Source organism: Camelus dromedarius, chromosome 8 (genome assembly GCF_036321535.1).
Source record: "Camelus dromedarius isolate mCamDro1 chromosome 8, mCamDro1.pat, whole genome shotgun sequence".
In the NCBI taxonomy this organism is placed as follows: domain Eukaryota; kingdom Metazoa; phylum Chordata; class Mammalia; order Artiodactyla; family Camelidae; genus Camelus; species Camelus dromedarius.
Window position 1 is genome coordinate 5,248,958 of NC_087443.1, and position 25,814 is coordinate 5,274,771.

The 25,814-nt window shown below is 40.7% G+C and overlaps 2 protein-coding genes across 3 annotated transcripts in view; both read right to left on the reverse strand.

Annotated features, from left to right (window-relative positions):
• Positions 1-19,053, reverse strand: part of NUP133 (nucleoporin 133) — a 47,878-nt gene extending 28,825 nt beyond the window's left edge. Inside the window, exons 1-12 of one of the 2 annotated variants that reach the window (XM_010989874.3) lie at positions 18,781-19,053; positions 16,854-16,972; positions 14,381-14,484; positions 12,740-12,847; positions 11,046-11,180; positions 10,254-10,424; positions 8,493-8,648; positions 8,102-8,172; positions 5,545-5,692; positions 4,118-4,265; positions 3,034-3,191; positions 1,397-1,488 (exon numbers count right to left, since the gene is read on the reverse strand). In XM_010989874.3, coding sequence (XP_010988176.2) covers positions 1,397-1,488; positions 3,034-3,191; positions 4,118-4,265; positions 5,545-5,692; positions 8,102-8,172; positions 8,493-8,648; positions 10,254-10,424; positions 11,046-11,180; positions 12,740-12,847; positions 14,381-14,484; positions 16,854-16,972; positions 18,781-18,962 — 1,592 coding nt within the window. In that variant the 5' untranslated portion in view covers positions 18,963-19,053. Of the gene's footprint in view, positions 1-1,396; positions 1,489-3,033; positions 3,192-4,117; positions 4,266-5,544; positions 5,693-8,101; positions 8,173-8,492; positions 8,649-10,253; positions 10,425-11,045; positions 11,181-12,739; positions 12,848-14,380; positions 14,485-16,853; positions 16,973-17,905; positions 18,716-18,780 lie in introns of those variants that run through there. The other variant, XM_064487858.1, reaches the window with a different exon arrangement.
• A 4,607-nt stretch (positions 19,054-23,660) lies between these two features.
• Positions 23,661-25,814, reverse strand: part of ABCB10 (ATP binding cassette subfamily B member 10) — a 33,466-nt gene continuing 31,312 nt past the window's right edge. Inside the window, exon 13 of the mRNA XM_031462112.2 lies at positions 23,661-25,575. Coding sequence (XP_031317972.2) covers positions 25,344-25,575 — 232 coding nt within the window. The 3' untranslated portion in view covers positions 23,661-25,343. The remainder of the gene's footprint in view (positions 25,576-25,814) is intronic.

Genomic DNA, 25,814 nt, shown 5'->3' on the forward strand with positions numbered 1-25,814 from the left:
GGTATTAACCCGAATCTCGGCAGCCAGACTGAACACCAGGCAACAGAACAAGATTTAAAGGCTACTATTTAAAAACAGAAATGAAACACTTATCGAACGGTGCCCTCTCCTGGACAAGCAGCTAAGCTCAGTGGATGCTTACGACGGCACAGAGCTTTAAAACAGTAAAGCACTGCGGAGCCTGCTGCCCTTTCCGTGAGAGCGAGCTGCTCCGCATCAGACACACTGTGCGTGGAACTGCAGGCTTGTGAGCTGAGGACTAGGGGAAACGGAGGCAGTAAAGTCTGAATATTTCTTCAAAACGAAGATCTGCTAGATAAACTCATGAGTCTTCATGCTCTCCAACTGCCAGCCCCCTCAACACTTCACGGAGGAAAACTGAGAATTCCAGAAGTGGTGAGCAAGTCTAAAGTCTCACACAGTTAATTAGGGGCAGAGCAAAGGGCTGGATCACAATCTTCCTGAGTGTTCATTCAAATATAAATTTACTGCACTTTTTAAGGAAGGTACCAGATGCATAATATGCTGAATATATGTGTAGGACAAACTGAAATGACTGAATTTGCCTTAAAACCAGAAGTAACAGGTCCGCAAGTGTGACACACTGAGTACAGTTCTTCCCCCCACCCCATACACACTCTCCCCGGGAGCACCCATCCCCGGGGGCTCACCCCTGTGACTCGCTCTGGCCAGCGGGACATGAGCAAACACGACCCCAGTAGAGGCCTGAAGAGCACTTGTGCAGCGAGGTTTACCGTCTTGTCACCTCTGAAACCCTGAGATTTGTGGAAAGGGGCAGGGCGGCCTGGCCTGCTAGATGAAGGGAGCCCCCTGAAGCAAATGGAACCCCCAGTACGGGAGCAAGTCTAGCCAGAGACCCGGCAGCTGACCACAGACAATGAGGGAGCCCAGTGGGAACCGGGAAAGCCATCGCCCAAACCCAACCCCAGAGAGCCAGCCTGCAGATCCAGGGGCTACACGAAATAAGCCACTAAGTTCCATGGTGACTCCTATGCATCAAAACTCAACTAACAGGCTAAGTCTAATTCCTTTAAAACGCCGATGATAACACTTTGTATGTAACTTAACTGCCTTCACGTTATACAGAAAAGAGGCTTGCAAGCTATGCTCATGATCACCATTTCCAACGGGACATTGTTTCCATTAAGTGGAGAGGGTATGTTACAGTACCTTGTTACCCGAGCCTAGCTGGACCCGTCCTGTGGCCACCAAGTTCAGAACAAGTTGGTTCAAGTGCTAAAGCTCAGGAAAACATTTCCTCCTGGGTGGCCCCACCCCTCCGGCTCGCTCCCACTGGCCAACACGGAGGAGCACACGTCAGTAAAATGTGCCCTCGGACATCAAATAAGCCGTAATTTTAAAAAATCTGTTATACCTGCAGTACTGCAGAAAAGCAGCTTTTAGCAACTTTGTTTTGTCTTCCTGGGCAATGGTTTCGTTCTTTGCAGAGGTCTCAGAAACCACGCTCTGTAAAATAACAAACTATAATTTAGAGGCGAAGGTGTAAGAAAACTTCTAATTATTGGACTAAAAAACTGGGCTCACCCACGGGGGCAACAACACAGACACACGCTGTTTACCATATTCCACACCGGCAGTCTATGCACTTAAGACGTTTATTAAAACAAGATAAAACACCCCAAAGGACAAATGAAGCACCACAGAAAACACACATATAATTCTGGGATTGTATCATGAGCACAATCATTTGGGGATTTTATCATGACCAACACAACCTTTTTATAGGTTTGCTCTTACACAACTTATGATAATGTATATTTCTAAGTGTAACGATTGATTTCAAGCTTAAAGAAAAATTTAAAATTTAAAAGAAATGGAATACTGTCAGATAGCTCCAGAACATACAGCGGTATTACAAAAACCACATGATTACAAAAGAAAAGTAAAAAAAGTCACTTTCTCTTGAAACTGTACCAAATCATTTTAGAATTGCAGTCTATGTATTTCACACACTATTCAAATAAAAAATTACCCCCAAACAGTATTAATTTTTAGTCTCCTATAAAAGAATGATAGAAATCTTATGGATCAGAGGCTTTTGGGTTTCAAGAGGACAGAAAAAAAAAATTGATGATTTTTATCCAACTTTCCCCTCAAAACTTGTTCCAGAACAACCAGAAAAAGCAACACAACTACCCAAACACCTGCAGTTGTTCCAACTACAACACACCAAGATGGAAACCAGGAGTGACGAGCGACAGAGCAGGGAGCAGACCAGGCAAACCTCTGTGTGGTGCAGGGACAGGTCCTGATGAGGCTCTGAGGACAATGAGAGGGGAAGTTCCAGGATGGGAGTTGGTGTAGGGTTTCTAGAGGTCTGACTGTGGGGAAGGCTACACTGAAAAGCATCTACAGAGCTGCTGGAGGGGGTGGGAAGACTAAGCCAGGCATTAAAGCAGCAAACGCAAAGTCAGTCCATCACACACTCCAAGAATCACACGGAGCTGTGCACTAAGGGAAACATGATCGGCGCGCCGCCTGACTCTGGACTGTAAACAGTCCTCGCGTTGTCACTAAAAAGGGAAAAATTTATATTGGATGATAAAGGCAGAGAAAGAGTGTAAGATACCCCAGTCCTCATCTTCTTTAACAGGAAATCAAAAAATGTTTAAAACTGGTGAATTAGAGGTAACAACGTATACATATTACTTAGAAACATGAAGGACAATACCAAAAGAAACAACTAAAGGACTTACACGTAATTGCTTCTGTTTTCGTTTTGTTTTTGCGGAGGGGGGAATTACGTTTATTTATTTGTTTTTTAACGGAGGGACTGGGGATTGAACCCAGGACCTCATGCATGCTAAGCACACGCTCTGCCACTGAGCTACACCCTCCCCCAAAAGCAACTGCTTCTGAACAAGAGGACAAAGGAGATGAGGGAGATAAAAGAACTAATGCCTTCACTGCAACTCTCAGAACTGTCTGACTTTTAAACATTTGCGGGAAATACTCTGCTAAAAATGTTTAAATTTTATGGAACTGTGTTACCTCATTGCTTCGTCCAGCAACTGAAGATGCTAGGGAATCTTCAAGGTCTTCAGCTAACATGGACACATTTTCTCTTGAAGTAATAGACACCAATCCACTGTTCCTAGAAAAAAGGATAGGAACGCCACCACAGGATCCGGCTCCTAAAATACTGTCTCCTAAGAGAAAGGGAAATGCACAATCAAATACACATAACAAAAAAGGACTTTTCAAAATCCACCTCCTTAAGCAGAAAATCCCCCTGATACCCCTTTACCGTATCACCCCTACTATGAACTCAGTTTTGTAATCCCAGATCAGAGGTCTAGAGCTCGTCACTGTTTCGAGTAGCAGGCTGTACCCTTCAGCTTTAGGACAATAAAACTAGTCTTTGCAAGAGCAGTTGAGTATCGTGAACCAAAAATGAACATTTTTCATTCTGCAAAACTCAGAATAACAGCTTTTTAATCTGACGGAGTCCTCTTACCCAATTGTAGCTTCACTTACAGTGTAAGCCAGTGGGGAAGGAAAAAGTTTAAGCTTGCTCGGTGCCTTAATAGCATCCTACCCACCCAGTCAAGGCTCTTGTGCTGGGACTAGAAAATCTAGGTTCCATCCTATTGCCTCACCTGGATTTTGCCCTTTGCCCAATCCCTTAAAATAATATCCTGATGAGGCTGCCTACTTGGTTTTTTTCCACTCCTGGTTGCCTGCCCCATCTCCCCTGCCCCCCAGCCCCCATGCAGGAGTCCAGCACCTGGGGTGCTTCTTACCCAGGGATCTGGACAATCTTGCTTCAAGAACATCAGCTTAGAACAAGTCACTCTTACTAAGAATAATCAATCACTTCTCTTAGCATTGGTTCTTTCCCTCTTGGAAAATCATCACTATTTTTTGCTCATAAATATAACAGCTTGGGAGCTCTATCTCCCTTCCAGTTTCCAGCAGAGTTGTGACTTCAGTTACCGTCGGTGTGATACTGGGTGTTGCGGTAACCCTTGCAGGTAGGTATCATGCTCGAAGCAACACTTACAGAAAGAGAACAAAAACCGCTACGAATGACTAATGAGTTCACTAATCCTGGTTTCTAAAACTGGTGCCATACCTTGTGAATTAAAGACGATTTTCTCCCGAGGAAGAGAAAACTTTCCAGTTCCAGTGGAGCACACGTAGACAGCACTCTCAGTATACAGATAGGCAGTCTGGTTTGAAAAGTTTGGGACCAGCAACCGACACATAATCAAGTCTTCAGACTAAATTAATTTTAAGATTACAATAAATGATAATTGAAACAGAAATACTTATTTGTATGATTTTATACTGCACACTTTTATACAATACTGTCTCATAAAAACAAAAAAATAATTCACTGATTGTCCTTGTGAAAACCTAAACATGAGATGATTTATAAAACATGACAGAATAAGCTTATAAACATCAATTATAGAAATCATTTGCTGCATTGCAAATAATTAGCAAATTTTGAAAACATTTCCATGGTCACAAGATTTTAACTAAAAGCCTATAACAAATGTGAGAAAGAAAATAAAATAATTAATTCATGATTTAATTTAGAATTGGCAAATACTTTATAAATGATTCCTGATAAACATTTAGTTTCTACTTTACTGTCCAGACATCAAGCACAAGAAAACTGAGTTAATCTGTTCATACATGAAATGAGAAAGAGACAGAAATAAGACCTAATTAAATGACAAAATCAGCAAAAGCTAAAAGGATAGACTGTTCATTATTAAAAAGAATTTTACTAACACAACATTAAAAGTGGAATCCCATGAGGTTTTAATTCTTACAGTTTTCTTTATACCGTTTCATGTTGCCTGAAAAATTTTAGAACTAACCATGTTTTTCTTGTGTAATCACAAATAAAAGACCAAATTACAAGATTTCCTTACAGCATTCAGCTACGTGAGTTGTGTTAAGAGTAAGAGTTTAACAGAATTAGGTACTGTACAAGATTAAATGAAACAATTAACAGCAGTTAAGGCCTTTCCTCATAAACATCATAGTTATTAAAAATGTTTAATTGCTACTAGGAAGCTTAAAATTAGATCTTTTAATCGTTTACAGGAACTTTGCTGAGTAGATAATGTGGCTGCCTACACAGGTAATCCTCCTTTAAGCAAAAAGGGGATTTTTCTCTAATAAACAGGGCTCAGAACCAAAGCCCAATTCCCATCAAGTGTCTTCCTTATTTTTCACTATGCAGTTCATCATCAATATTTCCTTCCTGCTCAATGATAGAGAAAGGAAAATTCCCTTTACAGAGTTACTGCAGTAGGAGAAACCAGCTCTCACTGCTGTCACTCTCAGCTCTCTTCAGCTAAGGCTGAGCAAACGAAGGAGTCTGAGATGACAAACAGAACACAACACCTAAAAACTAGCTATTAGAAGTATGTTTCCAAGCCCCATAGATGAGTCTTGCAAAGAACCTGACCCTGCGATGGTCAGAGGAAAAGACTCAGTAAGTTACTGTCACTTTGTAATTTAACTTGGCAACAGGAATCTTACCTGAAAAGGTGGATTATACTGAGTGACTTCTACGGTGACTGCGTCTGACACTTGGTGGCCATTGTTTTCTACTGTTACCAGAGAGTAATAGATGAGACACGGGCTGTCTGCGGGGTGCCACGCTGCTGCCAAAATCAGCAGCCCGTCACTAACCAATAAAAAAGACACGATGCCTCTTTAGAAAACAGCCTGGCCATTTCTTTTAGAGTTAAACACGTACTTACCATATGACCTAGCAATCCCACTCCCAGATATTTACCCAAGAGAAAGAAAAACTTGTGTGCCCACGAACACCCGTGTGTGAACATTTAAAGTGGCTTTACTCACAATCGCCTCAACTGGCAACAGGAACCTTTCAGCTGCTGAACAGATAAACAAACCCCTGGTAAACCTATACAACAGGCCACTGCTCAGCAGTAAAAAGGAAGAAGCCACTGAGTGAATGTCAAATGCATCACGTTAACTGAGAGAAGCCAGACTCATGGGATAAGTTAGCTTCATCAGACTAACCTGGGGGTGGGGGGCGGGGCGTAGAGTATAGCTTAGTGGTAGAGCACATGCTTAGCATGCACAAGGGCCTGGGTTCAATCCCCAGTACCTCCTCCAAAAATAAATAAACCTAATTGCCACCCTCCTCAAACAAAAATAAAGCTTACTTTTGTCCAGAGGAAAAACATTTTATTTTTAATCTTAACAACCAGTTCTAGAACTGCTGCTGTTTATGTGAAAACAAACCCTTCTCCACCTTCAAGTCTGTATGCTCCTCTTAAGTCTATCAACGTGTTGTCCCCAACATAGAATTAAACGGTGCCTAATTTCAACCCTTCCAAAACATTCAGCAGCATTTTCAGCAGCTTTCATTCAAGTCTCAGACATATTAACAGGGTGGCAAGCTAAAAACAATAAACTCTACTGATAATTAAAAATAGTAAACCAAGCTAGTGACTAAACGACCTGCCACTTCAAATCAAGCAGTCCCAACGTGGCTCTCACTTTCCTTCACTGTTCTCTTCCCCCAGCTCCCCAACCTGAACTCCTGAGAACTCAAGGACACGGGCCCAAGCCTGGAACATATGGGCAGTGACCTAAAGCGCTAACAGATGACACGTAAGAAGGAACTGAGCAAGGTCAGTCACACCTATAAGGCTGTGTTGAAATTACTTTCTGAAGACTGAATCACTGTGTGACAAGAGGTGCCCACTGAGTCGCGGAGACACAGCTGGAAGACAGGGTTCCTTACGGAGTGATGCTTGGACCAGCTTCATTTGACACCCTCATAAAAAAATATTTATGTTTAAAAAAAACCTAGGTTTAGCAATTCCTAAGCATGTTTCTCTTCTCTGTTCTCAACCCATGTCTCCATTCTGAAAACTGAATGTGGAAAAAATGTCCATGTCACATGCCCACAGTGTCCCGGCAGCAGCTCTAAATTCATGAAACTCTGATAAAGGTAAATGAAAACAAGATAAACTGTACTTAGTTAAACTGTTTTTGGAAATTAAAATATATACTATTATTTTTACCTCTTTGATAGCTTTTATAAGGTTTTCAGAAACTGTAAGGGAAGATCCTGATAATCTCAACAGCCCAAGAGAAAAATCACACAGCAGAACTGCAGTGTCCTTCCAAGAAAGACACAGAACTTGTTCTACTAAATTACTCTAGAGCACATAAAAGTCATCCTTGACTTCGGATAAGCTGTGTTTGAAAGAGTTACAAGTCATGCATTTGTACTCATTATGAATTCTGTCATAGAAGCCATGTTACAAATGGTTTTTAAGCTCCATATGACCTTTGGTATCAAAGCTAAATAATAACATGGGATAAGTCAGCTTCATCAGACTAACCTGGGATCCTTTTTAAAAATTTTTTATTTATTTATTATTGTACTGTTTAATTTTTTTTTTAATTTTGGCAGGGAGGAAGTAATAAGGTTTATTCATTTTTAGGGGAGGTACTGGGGATTGAACCCAGGACCTCGTGCATGCTAAACACGAGCTCTACCACTGAGCTCTACCCTCCCCCCAACCTGGGAACGTTAAGTGCCACTTAGAGCGCTGTCTCTAGGAGGAAATTCTATGTACAAGCCATGACTGAGTTCTACCTTGTGCTGCCAAGACAAAGCCTCACTCCACCCCCCGTCTAGTCAATATAGCCACAAACACAGGTTTACTAAAGCTCTGTCAGCAACAGAAAAAGCACTGGAGAAGAGAGCCTGGGATCTCCACTGAGATGAGGGAGATGACGGCATGGGGCCCGCACAGCAGCAGGGAAGGCATCTGTTAGCAGTGAGGAAAGAGTGGCTCCAGCTGTGACAGCAGGAGAGAGGAATACCTAACTGGGCAGAAACTAACGTGATACACAGCCGAAGGCTGGGAACTGCCTGTATTTCTCAAATGAATTAGCATCACTGGATAACACAAAACCACTTAGTAAGGCGTACTAGTCTGAGATTAGCATAAGAAGAACAGATAGCAAGTTTGCTCATCGCTGTATAATAAACATCAATTTATTTTTCCAAACTACCCTTATTCTTTATGACAAATTAATTGCTTACCAGTTCTGCTTCAAATCCAAGTACCGAATGTTGACCCCTTCTTTAATAGCTTCATAGTTACTTTCAGATCCCTGCATGAAAACATGAATGATGTAAGCGCCTTGAGCACAGGAATCATTTCTTTCCACCTTTATATCCCAGCACCTTCTGAAGTGCGTCATCCCCAGCAGCTCAGCTACTGAACGAACAATCTATGCCTCTGAAACACTGACTAAAGCAGTGAGTTCCAGTATTTCCAAATACTGAACACTCCATTTCTGCTTGTCTGATGGCTAAAGCTTTCTGTTTGCATATTGCATTCAAATGTGTTCTAAACAAAGCAACTAAAGGAACTAGCAACCTCATATAGCCATGAGCGCCGGTTGCAGAGATGAATGGTACTGCTCCTTACCCAGATGGCATCAGTGACGTTCTCCTTCAGGATTCTATTTACATCCCAAGTATGTGCCTGTTTTTCTGAAGAATCATCTAATTCCCATTTACTGATGCTTGAACTTGTCAGGCTATAAAAGCTTGATCTTTCTCTATCCCAGAGGACACCTGAAAGCTGTATGAAGAGGAGAAAAAAGCTTACAGGTTATTAAATTCTAATGTTAATGAACTATGTTTCTGAAGTTCAAAATTCGTGTTTATTTTACAACTGTTTGATTGGTAATCCTAGCAGCCATCTTCATTTAGGATTCAAGGGAAGGAGTGACCCTGAAACAGACCTTGAAAGTCAGGAGGATTTCAAAAGGCAGAAATATAAGGGCAGAGGGTCCACAAAGAGCAGGTTGGGAGGTGGGGAGGTCATAAGGTGTTCAGAGAACAAGCAGCAGTCCTGCTTTACTGGAACTGAGATTATAACAAGAAAAGCAGCAAACGTAAGATTCAAATGAAAAATGAGGGACACAGAGTCTAGAATCTGAGTTTAGAAACCTAGTAAGCCAGGGAGATATTCTCACTGGCTTTCGAACACAAGGGCTGTGCTACAGGAAAAGGAATCTGGCAGGGATGTGTGTAGTTACACATGGGTACATTTTTTCGTCTTTTAAGCACAGACTTGTTTCTGAAGTACAGATGTGTTTAAGTTGGATATACATGACTGTATCAAGTTCAAACCCTAACTGTCTCCATTTCTCCTGTCCCCATGACTCTGGCCACTAATGGGATAGGAGGGGCCAAAAGTGAGTAAAGTCAACAGGCATCAAGTGTTTAGGGGAAATTTACTAAGAGTGTAGATTAGGGCGTAACAATGGAAGCAGAAAGATGGTGATGGCAGTGAGACATGATGACAGAAGGCAAATCTACAGTACCTGGTAAATAATTTGCTACAGAAGAAAACACCAAAAAAAAAAAAAAAATCAGAGTTTTATGCCTGGGTTTCTGAAAAAAAGTGACAATGCCATTAGTAACAGACAGGTCAAAAAAGAAACAAGTTTTGTAGTATAACATGTGGTCAGTAGGAGAGAAGAGAACATGAGCAATTCATTTCAGACATGGTAAGTTTTAGGTTCGAAGACCATTTAAGGAAGCAGAGAGCAACCTGAAACTGGAGGGAAACGGCACAGTAAAGAAAAGGACACGCTTTTGATTCAAACAGGCCTGGGCGGGAATGTGCCGCTGAGGAGTTCTGTGAACTTGGGCAGTTTAAGCAGCCTCACTGAGGCCATCTCTTCACCTACGAATTGGAGAGAAAGCTCTCTACGTTACAGGCCATCTAATAATTCCATGAGGTAACAAACAGGGGCACCCAGCAGAGAGCAGAAGTTCCACATGTGCTCCGGAGACGGAGGCAGAAGCCCAGCCAGAACAGATCTGAGTCACCCACTCAGACAGCTGGAGTCGTGGGAGTGGAGAACACACTTCTGGTTAAGTCCAGAAAGCAAAATCAATCCTTCAACACATTCATCACTTACATCACAGTTTTAATTCAAAACATGTACTCATAAGATAATCTGTGTGATTTAAGAATATTCATGTTACAGGGTATGCCAGAGGGTTAGTATGAACTCATTTATCATCACAATAAAAATCCTTCACTGAAAAGATCAAAGGTTTCACGTCATGTACACTGCCGTTCACATAGAGGCAGTAACAGCTTCATAGGGAACTTCCAACCTGATTTCACTAAGAAAGAAGCGTATAAAACAAAGTCATTTTATCCACTTACCATGAGATCACTACTAGGAGATAGAATTCCCAGAAGAGAAGAAACCTTCCGTCCAATTCCTGAAAGCATGCCTTGCCCCTGAGGCAAGACATGCTGATGAATTTTTCCTAAACTTTCAGGTATCAGCCGAATCAGCTGGCCTCCTGATGAGGACAAAATAAAACTTCCTCCCTGTGAACAAATGTTGTGAAATTAGTTCAGTTAAGCATGTAAGAATAAGAAAAGAAAATTAACACAAACTGTTTTGATACAAAGGGACATCATCTGTACCTTAAAACAAATCTAAGAGAATAAAAAAAGAACTGTTAACATTAGTAGAACACTTTACTTATGAATATATTCACTTAATATTACTAATTCTACATAGAAAAGCTTTGTTGCAGTTTTTTTTAATTACATTTTTTTTAAAATTCTGATGTTCAAGTTGTAGGTTCACCATATTGCAGGATCAACAAATCAAGTATCAGATTTTAGATCTTTGCTAAATCTGCAGAGTATGTACTGGCAAACCATTCCACATAGTTTCTGAGTTTGTTAAGTCACTCTCACAAGATGGTTCTGAAAGAAATGCACACCACTGGCTCCTTGCACCACAGATATTTCAGAGTCCCAGGAGAAGGGCTTCCCTCTGTGTGTTTGAATCCTAGATCCTTCCATTTTCTTACTTTCTTTCATCCCCTTCGGCCTGTATGTTCTGTTCAAAATCCTGAATTTTCAGTCATTCAAATCCCACTTTCAAGCCAAATCACAGCTTTCTAATATAAAAGAATGAACTATAAACCCATCGTGTACCTGCACTGCTGTTAGGAAGCTGTAAGTCTTATCACCTCCCAAATCGAGCGAAGTCTCTGTGTAGGTGTCTTCACTGGCAAGGCTCGGCCAGTAGCGGATGGATCCTTCTCTGGTGGCAATCATGACGGCAACAGCCTGGAAACAAGATCACGATGCTCAGCAATCACAAGAAAAGAAGGACCCCAAAATGGGGAGTCTGATGACACTGATAGAAAGAGACCAGGGCAATTTACTATTGATTAACAGAAATCAGAAATAAAAAGTCCTTCCTCTCATATTCAAAAAAGTACCATACAGCAAAATCGACCTTTCCCCCCCAACTGTTGTACAGTTCTATGAATTTTAACACACGCACAGACTCATGTAACTACTGCCACAATAAGGATACAGAACAGTCACAACAACACCCAAAACTCCCTCATGCTTTCCCTTTATAGTCAACCATTATTTCTATCATTATGGTTCTGTCTTTCCAAGAATGCCAAACAAATGAAATCATATAAAATATAATCTTCTGACACTGGCTTATCTCACTTAACATAATGTCTTTAAAATTCATCCAGGCTGTTGCATATACCAGTAGTGCACATCTTTTCACTGCTGAGTAATATTCCATTCTATGGATGACCCAGTTTGTGCACTCACTTGTTAAAGGATATCTGGATTGGTTCCACCATTGGCTGTCACAAATAAAGCTGCTATGACATAAGTGTATTGGTTTTTGTGCAAACATAAGCCTTCATTTCTCTAAATAGCCAGGAATGGAATTGTTGGGTCACACGGCAAGTGTATTTTAATTTTATAAGGAAGAGAACATCAAGTAGTGTCCCATCCTGCATTCTCATCAGCACTGTATGGGGTTCCAGTTGCTGCACATCCTTGTCAGCACTTGGTAGTGTCAGTATTTTTCATGTTAGCCACTGTGATGGGTGTGTAGTGGGACCTCACTTGTTTTAATCTGCATTTCCCTCATGGCTAATGATGCGAACATCTCCTCATGTGCTTGTCTGACATCCTTATATCCTCTTTGGTAAAGTGTCTGTTCCAGTCCTATGACCTATTTTCAAATTGGGTGGTTAGTTTTAATACGCTCTGAGAGTTCTTTTCACGCTCTGGATACAAGCCCTTTGCTGGATGCATGACTTACAATATTTTCTACCCGTCTGTAGTTCTCTCTTCATTTTCTTATCAGTGTCTTTGGCAGAGCCAAATTTTAAATTACGACGAAGTCCAATATGAATCATGCTTTTGGTGATTTCTAAGGACTCGTAACCTAAACCCAGGTCACGATGAGTTTTTCCTGTTTTCTTCTATAAACTTTATAGTTTTACATTTTACATTTAGCTCTACGATCCATTTTGGGTTAATCGTTATGTAACATATGAGGTTTAGAAGGATTTTTTCCTTTTTGCATAAGGATGGCCAATGATTTCAATACCATTTACTGAAAAGAGCATCCTTCCTCCACTGAACTGCGTCTGCACCTCTGTCAAAGACACAGGGCCTCTCCGTGTGGGTCTGTATCTGTCCTCTCTACTCCGTTTGTCCTATGTGTCCATCTCTTTGCTATTACTACTGTCTTGATTCCTGCAGCTTTAGTTATATCTCAGAATCGGGTTGGATGATTCCTCCAACTTTAGAACTCCCTTATTTTAAAAAAAAAATGTATTTCAGTAAGCATGTAAGTCACCTACCTGAGTGGAAAGTGTTTCACCTGAGGTAGCAGAGTAAGAGAGAGCCACCAAGTCGGCACTCCAGTGGGAATCACTAGGCGGCAGCTGAAGTTCTTTGCAAACAGATAACTACAGAACAGAGCCAAACAAAACAATCTTTCATAGCAAATCTATTTTTTCTTTTTAGTTTTTTATTTTATTTTTTCTTTTCAAATCCAATTTTTTGAATATGCATCTGACTTCACTATTTCCTTTCTCTGCATACTTTAGATTCTAATTCATTCTTGGAAATACCATTCTACAGATATTCTTTCTTCTCACATCTTTTTGATCAGGCTTGCATCATCATTTTCAGTGAATTCAAAACAAAATATTTTGGGGGAGGGTGTGTAGCACAGTGGTAGAGTGCATGCCTAGCATGCACGAAGTCCTGGGTTCAATCCCCAGCACCTCCATTAAAGAAAATTATAATAAACAAATAAATAAACACATAAAAACCTGATTACCTCCTCCACCACCAAAAAAAAAAAAAAAAAAAAAAAAACTGAAAAAAAATGTTGAGGATATAGAATCAGGAAAACAACAGCTAAACGAGACCTTAAATATCAACTAGCCCATCTCTTCCGGGACCAAAAAAGCCTACTGGCTGAAAGAAGTGTGTTGGCTTCCAAAGGAATCTTCCCAGTTTAATCCTGATCTGTTTACTTGACATTTAAAGTCAGCACCACTACAGAGGAAGTGTACCAAGCTGCCCAGAAAACATTTCTTAGATTCAGTCACACATCAGGCCTCCTCTGCTAACTCCGGATGCCCCCGCCAGGACTCCTCCCTCACCTGTGCTCCTGACCACAGACACTGCTCTCTGCGGCAGCAGTGCAGAGGCCAGCAGACACGAAGGATTTAGCTAAGCAGGAGCCCAAATCCCAGTGGAACAGGCAGTGCAAGAGACAATGCCTGATCTGGAGCAGACACGAAAAGAGGATGCCAAGGGTATGTAGACACACAAATGACAAGCCCTGGGTGAGAAGCTGACAACTGAAAGTTAAACTAGCACTTGTAAAATTGGTATCATTTTTTTTCTATTTTATTAAGCATCATCCAAGAGATTCAGTGACACAACATTATAAACTGACTACACTTCAATTAAAAAAAATAAGACAAAAAAAAACAATTCACACAGTGAAATACCATGCAACTATGTAGAATGTTGCTGTAGAAATATTTAATGCATGGAAAAAGTTCACAATATATACAGTGAGAAAAACAGGATATAAAATAATATACCAGATATGATCCCAATTAAAAAAAAAGATTCAGTGAAAGACATTCCTATCTTCTTAGAAATAAACTCAGCTCATTTAGTCTTAGACTTCATTAAGCAGACTGATTAGCATGCATTCATTAAAGATGTCAATATCTCTAATTTTATCAAATGTAAATAAAATGGATCTTGTTTAAAATTATTATAAAGGGAGAAACTTTTTTTCCCAACACACAAATGTGTATGCAGGCTCAGTATTTCATCTTACTATAAACATGCAAATCCACAATGCTTCAGTAGATTCAAATTACTGTCCTCCATCCACTCTAAAAATTTAGGGTGAAAATTAACAGCCAGTTAACAATCCTCTATCTCCTTCCAGCTCTCTAAAGAACCATTACCTTTGTAATAGGTGACAGAGCAATCTTCCAAATAATGAGTTTCTCTTTGCAGACCAGACAGGCCCATCCACCTTCGTCTATGTGAACAGTAAGCTGATCATCAACTAAAGAAAACAAGTGAGGCACAGGTAAGAAAAACTGTTAAAATTCCTCATACTAAAATCTTCTTTATTGCCAGATTCCTCACCAAAAAAAAAGTAATCACCAGACATGCAAGAGATTAATTCACAACAAAAAATACTCTTGAATAGTTCAACAGTTAACTAATATCCAAAGCGAGAGATTTATTTAACTTTGATAACCACTTATAGAAATATATCTAACGCAAAGAGTATATTTTGAGCCTAGGTTTAATATTTCTTACTTTTGTTGTAAACAGGTATCTTACTTTTTAGTAATATTTAGTAACATTTGTAATCTTATTTTGATAAAGCAACACAAATAATAAACCCTCTCATTAAATAAAGAAAATATTTCAAGGAAAAAATCATGTTCCTTTAAAAGAACAAGATTTTCAAATAAGAGCCCTTTGAAAGTATGATAAATTACTTCATTATATGGCAACATAAAGGGTTACATTCCGCACAAAATGATAAAACTAAGTAAGTATACAGCAGTCCCTCCTCATCTGTGGTTACACTTTTCATGGTTTCAGTTACCCACAGTCAACTGTGGTCCAAAATGTTAAATGGAAAATTCCAGAAGTAAACAATTCATAAGTCTGTGATGAAACCTTGCACTGCCCTGCTGCATTCTGATGGGGAGGGTATCCACACCATGCCCACCACCCTCCCATTAGTCACTGAGTAGCAGTCTAGGTGATGAGATTCACTGGCACAGTATCACAGTGTTTGTGTTCAAGTAACACTCACTTTACTTAAAAATGGCCATAAAGCACAGAGAAGTGATGCTGGCAATTTGGATATTCTCCTAGTGTGCAGATTTTATAAATTTATAAATATTCTCTTATTGAGCAGATTTTATAAGTTTAATTTTTATAAATTAAACTTTCCATGAGTATGTGCGGGAAAAATCACAGTATACACAGGGTTTGATGCGAACCTTGGTTTTGGGGGTCTTGGAAGGGATCCCCATGGATAAAAGAAGACTACTCTACGGTTGTTGTAAGTGTTGGTGGTAAACCTGCATAAATGTGTTAACAGTCCTAAAATTTAATTAACTTGAGCTTTGCTCTTCGCTTAAGGGTAGGCTAGAGGGGCAAAATGGAAGGCATCGACAATGTACAAGCTAAAACATCAAACCCACACATAGGCTAAGTGTGGGCTTTCTGCTGAACCGGAATACCTGCTCAGCATTTGCTTTTCCTGAAAGCACTACAGCTGCTCCAAATCCTCTACTGGTGAATCCTTGAGGATCCCAGCTCGACTCCATGTGGGGAACAATTCTCAAGTTTACACACCTCTTCAGTTTACACATCCTGATCTCTAGATGCTCTCTCCTGACGCTGTGTACTATTTGTTGCTAACATGATCTGGTGGCATGAACCAGGAGTATGTCAAAAGGTTCAAATGCAATCTAAGCTGAAATTGTTAGAGGATAATAAAATACAATATGTATGTAAAGCAGGAACAATGGATGACAGAGGTTAGCGGAAGTTCAGGTGTCTGGAAACAACTGTACCTGAAGCTCCTACTCTTATAGGCAAGATGTGCTAGTTCAGATTGATGAGAAATATTCCTTCTTGTAGAATGTAGCACTTTAAACTTTTCTGACTGTCACTCATAGTATGAAAGACATTTTACGTCATGATGCATTCACATGCAATTTAAATAAAACAAACACAATGAGAAGCACTTTGATATTTTGCAACCTATTTTATTTCATTTTTTTAAAATGCTGTTCATGAACCACTAAACTGACTTCAATCACTGTCTGCAGTTTGAAAAACACTATTCCAGAAGATCACAGGCTGCTCTGAACTCTGCTTTTCTAGTCACCCCAACTCATCCTTAATGTCACCTTTCTGAAGCCTGTGTTGACTGCACCTTCCAAGCTTCCACTCTAATTCTCTGCCAAGAGAATCTTCTAATGGCACACCAAATTGATAACATATACTCATGCATACAGCCTCTGGGACACTACACAGGATCCAGAAATGGAGGAAAGACTTGACTTTACTGTATTATTAAACCAAATATTGTAAGGCAATAGTTTTTTGGATTTTTTTAAAAAGCTAAACATCATAAACTCAATCAACTTTTGAAACTGGACTGAGTTTTGCATATAAAGTATTTACAACCACAAATACTTATATGGATTGTGCTAAAATGAACTCATTCTGCTTCTCAATGTATCATATTTCTCAATTAATTACAGTGAAAACCAAATAGGCTACCTATTTCTACCCCATTTAAGTGAGGATATACCAGAGAAGGCACAAATTTCAATCTTGATGCCAGACCTAGGCTCCGTTTTTAATTGCTAATAGAGGCAAATGGAAAATGACACCCACCTTCAGTCAATGTTAGGGCTTCCATGATTTTAACAGGGAGAGAAGAGCCAAACGTTTTCACATCATAGTTCACAGACTCAGTTATGGAGTGGTGTGGGAAGATCCGTGTAGGTGTTCCTCTAAAGAAATGAGATCACGTTATCTCGCCTGGAACTTAAAATTTTCCATTATCCATTATAATTTTTATGTATATATTTTCACAATAAAGAAAAGGTCTTTGATAAACAAGAAGAAAGATAAAGTATAACAGTGAAAAAAAACCTCTGCCTCTTGTATATTGTGTAATTAAATTTATTTTTCATTAAAAAAAGACTGATAGGATTCAGGAAAACTTGGCTTCAAACTCTTATGCTCTAGTAATTAGACGCATGATCTGTTCAGTTAGGCTCTTTACAACTCTGCTTCCTTAGCTGTGAAATAAGAAGACTGGAATAGATCAGTGTTCTTCAAATTATGGGTCATTTTGAGGGTCTCAATCAAAATTTTGGAAAAATAAAACAGAATATAGTCTATCATACATACACTGTGGTCAGAAAAGTTTTATAAGCATTGGGTTAGATTACCTCTAAGCTCTCATCAGATGTAGAATTACAAGAATCTAGTAGATTTATACAATCAAAAAAGAAATTAAATAGAATTATGAGTACCTGCTATGACCTGGTCTTCAATAACAGATATAGCAGTAGAAATTACGTTTCCTTCTCACTTTCTTCTTAACATTCAGAGAAACAATGTAAATTTATCAGTATAAAAATTATCCTATCTTTTAAATGAGATGCACATACAGAGTGGATGAGAGCAGTTTCCTGACAGTATTGTAACAAAGGTTTTTCTTTAAATTATCAAAAAGTAAGAAGTTTTTAAAGTATGCCTTTTATCCACTGACTTTTCTCAAAACAAGTAGAAAACAATGACAGGATCACCATTTGAAGAGCACGTTACAAAATGCAAAAGCCAAGGATACAATGTATTTCTTTAAAAAATCGTTTCTCCTTTAAAGTATTGCTAACGTCTATATACACTTTAATTATAAGTTCAAAACCCAACATTACCATTTTCTTGCAGAAGAGAATTCATTTTTCCTTTGTGTATATATATCAGTATTCTTTAATTGAAGTAGACTCAGTTTACAATGTTGTGTCATTGTGTTGTGGTGTACAGCATAATGCGTCAGTCATACATGAACATACATTTTGTTTTCATATTCTTTTTCACCATAAGTTACTACAAGATATTGAATATAGTTCCTTGTGGAGAATTCATTTTTGATAGACGAATTCAAAGGAAACCACTCAAGAAACATGTTAGCTTCTTCTAATACCTAGATTAATTATTAAACAGTAGAGGACAAGCATGGTTTCCCGAATGATGTAGACTGGTTGGGCCACGCTTTTATTTGTAACAAAACTACTACCCTTATCTCACTGATTATAGAAAGACTTTTCAGTATTAATTTAGCTCCAAAGTTAACTTCCGTAGCTAAAATCTCTTTCCTTATCAATCAGCAGGTATTAATGGCAGAATGGCAGTTAGTATGTTAGGTATACGTGACTTTGCAGGGTTTGAGGTCCTCTTTCCCATCATCGCTTTACATCTGCATCAAGGTATTTCACGTTGACTCCTTTGGCAGGCTTCTGTCAGGTATCATCGCCATTTCGCAGATGAAGAGTCATGAGTGACCTACTCAAGATCACAGGGGTACTAACAGTGAGGCAGGTAACCACTAATCCAAACCCAATTTGTTCTTCAGCCCTACACAAAGGTAATCTCATGAAAAGTAGAACGCGAAGATTCAACTAATCAGGATGAAATAACAACACGCAAGGGTGGCGGAGGTCTATTTCACTAACACCCTGGAATTCTCGGCGCCGTCCCGCGTTCCGGCGGCTTCCGGAGGCCCGTGACCCAACCTGGGACGAGCACTTACCGCGAGCTCAGCGAGCTACGACGGCCGACCGGCGAGAAGAGCGCCGGGGAGCTGACTACAGACCCCAGGGCCAGGCCCTTCCTGCTTGTCGACCGGGGCGTGGAGCCGGGCCCGGCTCCGCCCAGCGGGCCCCTTCGGGCCCCGGGTCCCGGGGTCCGCGGAGAGGAGACGGCCGGGAACATGACGGAAGGGAGAGAAGAAAAGGAACGCACGCTCCGACTCCGGGATGCAGCGCGGCCGGCGACCGCCGCTTGAACACCCAAGGGGCGGGAGGACGCGCGGTGATGATGTCAAAGCGCAGCGCCGAGCCGCAGGGCGTGGTCGGAGCGGTAGGCTACAGGGAAGTGGTGGCGGTTTGTGATGACGTCAAAGTGTAGCGCCGGGCCGTGGGGCGTGGTCGGGCGGCAGCGTAGAGGGGGAGGGTGCGCTGTGATGACGTCAAAGCGTGGCGCCTGGCCGTGGGGCGTGGTCGAGACGCTGGTCCCTGGAGGGGCCCCGAGGACTGTGGCAGGTGGACCCCAGTCTGAAGCGGCAGGAGTCCGGAGTTCCTAGGGAAGTGAAACCAGAAAAGCCACGCCCCCATCTCCAATCCGGCGGGCGGGGCTGGCCCTCCAGTAGCTTGAACGCAAAGCCTGTGTACGCTGCTCTTTCCTGAGCCTCTTGGGAAATGAAGTTTTCGTTCCCTGGTCCAAGCTGAGGCGGGAGAAAAACTGTAAAGCTGACAGCGGTTTTCATACTCGGTGTTATATATATCATTGTCTAGGTATTTCATTTTCCCACTCAACTCTGCACAGCCTCATCCATGCAAGTGACGCCACAAGTCCGTATCTTTAACTCAGATCCTACTCAAAACCCACAGGCTTCTGACAGCTCCGTAGTGGATGCTTTCACCGGGATGTCCTGCAGACTCTTCACGGTTCACTCGTTAAAAGCTGAACTCCTGTTTTCCTTTAGGACGCCTGCCCCATTTGGTAAAACTGACAATGGTAAAACTGGCCAATTGCCCAAGGCAAAAAGAAGAGCTCTTTCCTAGAGTCATTCTTCACACTTAACGTCCGCTGTAGCGTCCTGGTACATTGTTCTCCTGAGTATTTCTAGTAGAAACTACATTTGCACTGTCTCTTCCCTGATTCAGGTGCTTACCTTTTCCCTTCGCCCCCCACCTCCCAACTTTCAGCCTCTTTGGTCTCCTTGCCTCTATCTAGTCTTACAACACTGCCAACATCCTGAATTAAGGCAAACCAGAAGCTGCTCTTGGGCTTCTAACTGCTCTGGTAGGTGACCGTTGCCCATATGTAATTTGCTAAGCTCCCACAGAAGGTCTTCGCGATTTAACTCTGGCTGGCTTTTCTGTCCTTCCTCTACTTGCACCACTTCTCACTTGAACTTGACATTCCAAGAATGAAAAACCCGCATCCCTTTCCAGTGCCCTTGCACTTATTTCTTTTGCCTGGAGTGCCGTCCCTCCCACATTGCCCGCAAGCATCTGCCTCGTACATCAAATCTTCCTTCAGTGCTGCCCTCTCAGTGAAGCCCTCCACAGGAAGGTATCCCTTTATCCTTTGCCCCCTGTGCCCCTACCTGTGGGCTATTTATAATATTTTTATTCTGCATGATAGTTGTTTCCGTAATTGTCTCTCACATAGCTCCTTTTGAAGGTCTTAACAGCTGTTACCTTTGTGCACACCGTAACAGGTGCATAGACTTTCATTAAATATTTGTTGAAATAAAGAATCCTTAAGTAAACACTGTCGTGTGCATATGTGGGAGACCACAATGTGGCTGTCAGTTGTTGGCGTTTACCCAGGAAAGCCATTCTTTTGTGCACATTAGCAGCATCTGGGCAGTTAGCTCATCAAAGTCACACAGGGAAGCCGCTTTGCTCCTTCCCCTTGGGTTTATAACCCAAAGTTGCACCTCATCTTTGAGTCATAGCTTTTATAGCCCAGTGCATTTCCTCCTTGTCTCATTCTTACCCAGGGAATGGGGTATGAGAGTAGTTGTGTCTAAGAGGGTATTTGTGGAGTAAATCTGTTCTTGGGCTTTGATGGACTGGTTAGTAGTTTGCCCACCATCCAGTTATAAAAGTTGCTATTTGCAGGAGCTGGAGCAACTCGCCAGCACCTTTGTGTTCAAAGGAACTTCCCTTTAGTCTGACTATTGAGTATGACTACTGAAGGCTGGTGAATACACAACACGATGAGTCACTCATTCATTCTGGACTTATTGAGTCCCTATCATGTGCCAGGCTATGTGCTAAGTGCTAAGGTTTATTAACTGTAAACAAATCAGACATGGGCCCTGCCGTCTTGGAGATCACAGGCCAATGAGAAAGACAGGTACTGAACAAATGAACACAAATTTAAGTACACAACTTCAAATGTAGTATGAATGTGTACTATGGAAGACAAGAGCAGAGGGTCTGACAGAGAATGACTGGGGTACCTAATTTTGGAGAAGACTGATGAAGGCCTCTGAGAGGAAAGAACATCTTCACCAAGACATGTAGTCAGCCAGGCTAAGAACAGGAGGAAGAGTGTTTGAAGCAGATCCTCAGGCAAAGGTCCTGAAGCAGCAAAGAGCTTGGTTCATTCCAAGGACTTTAAACAAGCCAACTAACCTCAAGTGACTAAAAGAAGGGGAAACTGGGGAAATAAGGCCCGTGATGGGCTTTGTCAGACTATCAAACAAGATCCAGAGGAAACAGCACCCTCCAGCTGTAAAGAGAGTTTAATAAAGGACTGCCAGAGATTGCATAGAGCCCTGAGACTTCTAACAACAGATGGGCCAAGAAAGGAAGGCGTCACCAGAACCTGTGATAAAGGGCCACCTGCCAGAGTTGTGGCCTTGGGTCAGGAGATGCAGCCAACTCATGGCTACCCAGAAGGGGACTGGGGCTGTAAGTATGGTGACCTCACTCTTCTCCTGGCCTCCAGCCATCTGTGGAGGCCAGAGTGTGAGGGAAGAGGACAAGAGTACAGTCCCTGGCAGCCCACCTCCTGGAATGTATGATGGAGGCAAGTGGAAGAGAAGATATGGACGACAAACGCCCTGGGGCAGCGTAAGTGCCTCTTTATCCACCCCCTCCCCCCCCAGTGTTCCACCTTTTCCTGGTGGCTACCATTTCCTTATCGACCTTTTTACCTTATTTTATCCAGTGTGGCCATTTACACTAGAAATCCAGAAGAAAGGGTAGTGTAGGGCAGTAGCTCTCAAGTCTAAGCAAAGCATCCATTTGTTCTTATCTAGTGGCAGTGGAACTTTGTGAGTTAACTCTAAATTTCAGTGCAATTTAAACATCCTTCAAGCAGTGAGGAACACTTGATGTGTTTTCACTGGTTCTGGGGTCTGCAAACTTTTTCTATCAAGGGCCAGAGAGGAAGACTCTCTGGCTTGCAGGCCATAGTCTCTCTTGCTCTGAGTGTGGCTCTGTTCCAATGAAACTCTACTTATGGGCACTGAAATTTGAATTTCATATAACTTTCATGTGGCAAAAAAATTTTTTAAACCATTTAAAACTATAAAAACCATCCTTGGCTTGCAGGCCATACAAAACAGGTAGCAGGTCACAGCTGGTGTGCCTCTGTGCTGGCTTCGGGAGGGAGGCCCAGCCAGCACCTAGCACAGGACCTAACAAAATAGAATGTGCTCAGTGAATGTTTACTGAATGAGTTGAGTGGTGATTACCAGCTAAACTCCACGATGCCTGATATAAAAACATGTAGAAAAACACCCCCAAATGAACATTTACTGTGTAGTTTCCACATACCTTTTTCATAAATATACTTAATGTTTTGTAACAGTTACATTCATTGTCACTTACTTCTAACAGCTTTGGCACTTTCCTGGAATACAGTGGTTTCCCAAAATGGAGCCCTACTTTGTAAAACGGCATGTTCAAGGGTATGGCTTGTAATGGGTTACCTTGAGATTACTTCCTGGGAACCAGTCGGGTCCAAGGCCAGAGACCTTGCACGCAGAGGAGCCTGGGGAGTGGACAACAAAAACCACGAAGCTCATTAACGTGGCATTTTATCTTCACAGGTAGGCTTTCAGGCGATTTAAATTTTCTTTTTGCTTCTTCTCGTCTGCTTCTAAATTGCTTACATAAACATACATGTCCTTCGCTGGCTCTCCATGCACGCAGGATGAAAGCTAAAGGGTTCCCTCACAGCACTGATGGCCCAAGACCCAGCCCTGCCTGTCTCTCTCTCCTTGTGCACAGCATCAGTGTGAGCTACCTGGCAACTCGCTCGTGCTTCTTTCCTCGTGTGGGAGTGGGGATAATAGGTATTTGTTTATTTATCTGTTTTATTTATTTATTTTTAATGGAGGCGCTGGGGATTGAACCCAGGACCCTGTGCATGCTAAGTACGCGCTCTACCACTGAGCTCTACCCTCCGCCCGTCCCAGGTGTTTCTTTAAATTACAGGGTTGTCAAAGGATCAAATGTGGTAACATGTGCAAACACGCTGGAAACAAAAAAGGGGCACCAAACAGTGTTAGTTACAACACCTCTGACATCTAGCTAATTTCTTGTGATTAATTTTTATACCCCCGACTCCTAGACTAGAAGCTTCCAGAGGGCAGATACTGTGCCTTACTCACCTGCCACCGGCTCCACAGCACAGTCCCTTGTCCATTGTGGTGACAGGGGTGCCTACTTATGTACTGAAGCAACTGAACAGAATGTTTAGAAGTAACAAGCAAATGAGGACATTAAAAATCTTAGATTAGGAGGAAAGGAAAGGAACTTGTAATTACTACTCACTTTTCTGTATTTGTAATGTTAGTTTTTTCTTTATTCCTGAATCTTCATAGCTAAATTCTAATAAGAAGCTGAATGTAATAAAGGTTTTACAGTAAGTGACAGACACAGATCAAGTTCACTATAAATTTTAATTCATGATATAAAATGTTACTTTAAGGACACAGCTGAACATGTTGTTTTAGAAAATAAAATATAACAATCAAATTCAATTTTGTAAATACTTCTATGGCACAGAGATTTCCCTCAGACCCAACCTTGTAATTGTGTTTTACCCGCTTTCTGAGAACTACACCATAATAGTAAACCATGAAAAATATACATAAAGCTTGTTAAAATGATTGTCACAGATGTCTGGTTTACTGATTCAAAGAACACTGAGTTTATTCATCCACTGAATTCACTTTAGTCATTAACAGATTCCCTTACGTAGAATGAAATGTAATATTCCATGCTGACCATGAAATAGTGGTTTCTTCTTCCAGCATAATCAGGAAACTAACGAATACTTAGTCTATGAGAAAACATTCATTTTAATTATATCAACATAGTTACTTCTTAGGTTCTGGCATTATTAATGTAGAAAAAGTACTTTTTCTTGAGGCAACAGCAAATTAATAGCACTGATATGAAATACGGCAAATGCAAAGGCTGTCAGCATTACTTTAGGAATTTTGAGACATTTAGGTGAATAAAAATATACCCATATATAAAAGAAAAATGGTTAATTCCTCTTTTCAGAAGAAGAGTGACAAGTTCTTAGGGTTTCTTGATACTCTGTAGAATGGCAAGAACTAAACTTTCTTCAAATGTTTTAAGGTTGAAAATTACAGTTATAGTAATAATTTCAGATGTTAGCCTCACTGAGTGAAATTTCAAAACTATTTAAATAACTGATAAAAACAGCTGTAAAATTTGGCTAGGAATTATAAGCTTTTAAAAGATAATTTTCAAGGTACAGGCCTTCAGACAACATAAATGTAGAAGTCATTTTTACATCTTTCTTGACATCTGCCAGTTCATGTCTCAGTTCCCAAAGTATTCATAGAAATAAATATGTGAACAATGAAAACAGAAGTTTTCATATTCAAAGGACGGGGCTTATTCCCTTTTTAAAACTCACCAGGCTCTCATGTGCCAAAGATGTTGAAAACTACCCACATCCAAACACAGTATCATCCCAGAGGAACACATATTCCTAAGCTTTCACACCTTTGGAGACAGAAGAGATGAGGAGTTTAATGTTCCCTTCTCGCCATGTGATGTTAGCTATTTCTGTATATATATTAGGTTTCCTCTATGAGACTACCAGGTTAAACTAAAGGGTTACATTTTCACCTTCTATTCTGCTACCTGGTAAAATGAGACCCAAAGTAGAACACTAAGAGATTACACAGTGCCTGGTAAACTGGCCTACAATAATTAGGCTCTTTATTTATAATTCCCTCTTAAAAGTTGTCATCTGACAATAGGTTCAATTTAAAACAGCAGATGAAAGAAAATGAGGTGCCATGCTATATTAATTAAAATATTCCAAGATAAAAATATAAAACCTGAAAATAACTTCAGTGCTATAGACATTTAGAAAGTTATAGTTACTAAAACTCTGAATAAAAAGGTCTTGAGAACAAGGACATCTCAAAACAATATTTTATGAACTTTGGGAAAAATAGGCAGATTTCAAATAACTTGAAGTATGATTTAAAGATTTCATACAGTCTGAATTTCTTCTTTTTTCCTGTAATGCTGGTTTGCTTTAAAGTCTCTCATATTCAGTGTACCAGTAATTGCTGCTTTATGCTGAAATAAAACTTTGTTTGTTCATTAGTTTTCTGTATATCCCATCTGGTTTTGAGAGCAGCTCTTCATGCTTCCCGTATTCGGTAATTTTCCCTTGGTCAAGAACTGCCACCATGTTAGCATTCTTAATGGTGGATAGACGATGGGCAATGATTAACACCGTTCTTCCTTCCATTAGTCGATCGAGAGCTTGCTGTACCAGGTACTCATTTTCAGCATCCAGTGCACTGAAACCAGACAACCCACAGGAAAGCGAAGATGTCAGTGCCATGCACACTGGTAAGTCATGTACTTCCTGTTACATGTACAGTGGCCCTTCACGAGCAGTGAATTTTCACTATGATCAACACTGCAACTTCCTGGGTCAACTATATATATTTTATATTATAAAGTTACTATTAAAAAAAAAGAAGCTCTGGACCCTTGATTTCCATAGAACTAGTAATTTGGCAGCATTGCCCACTAA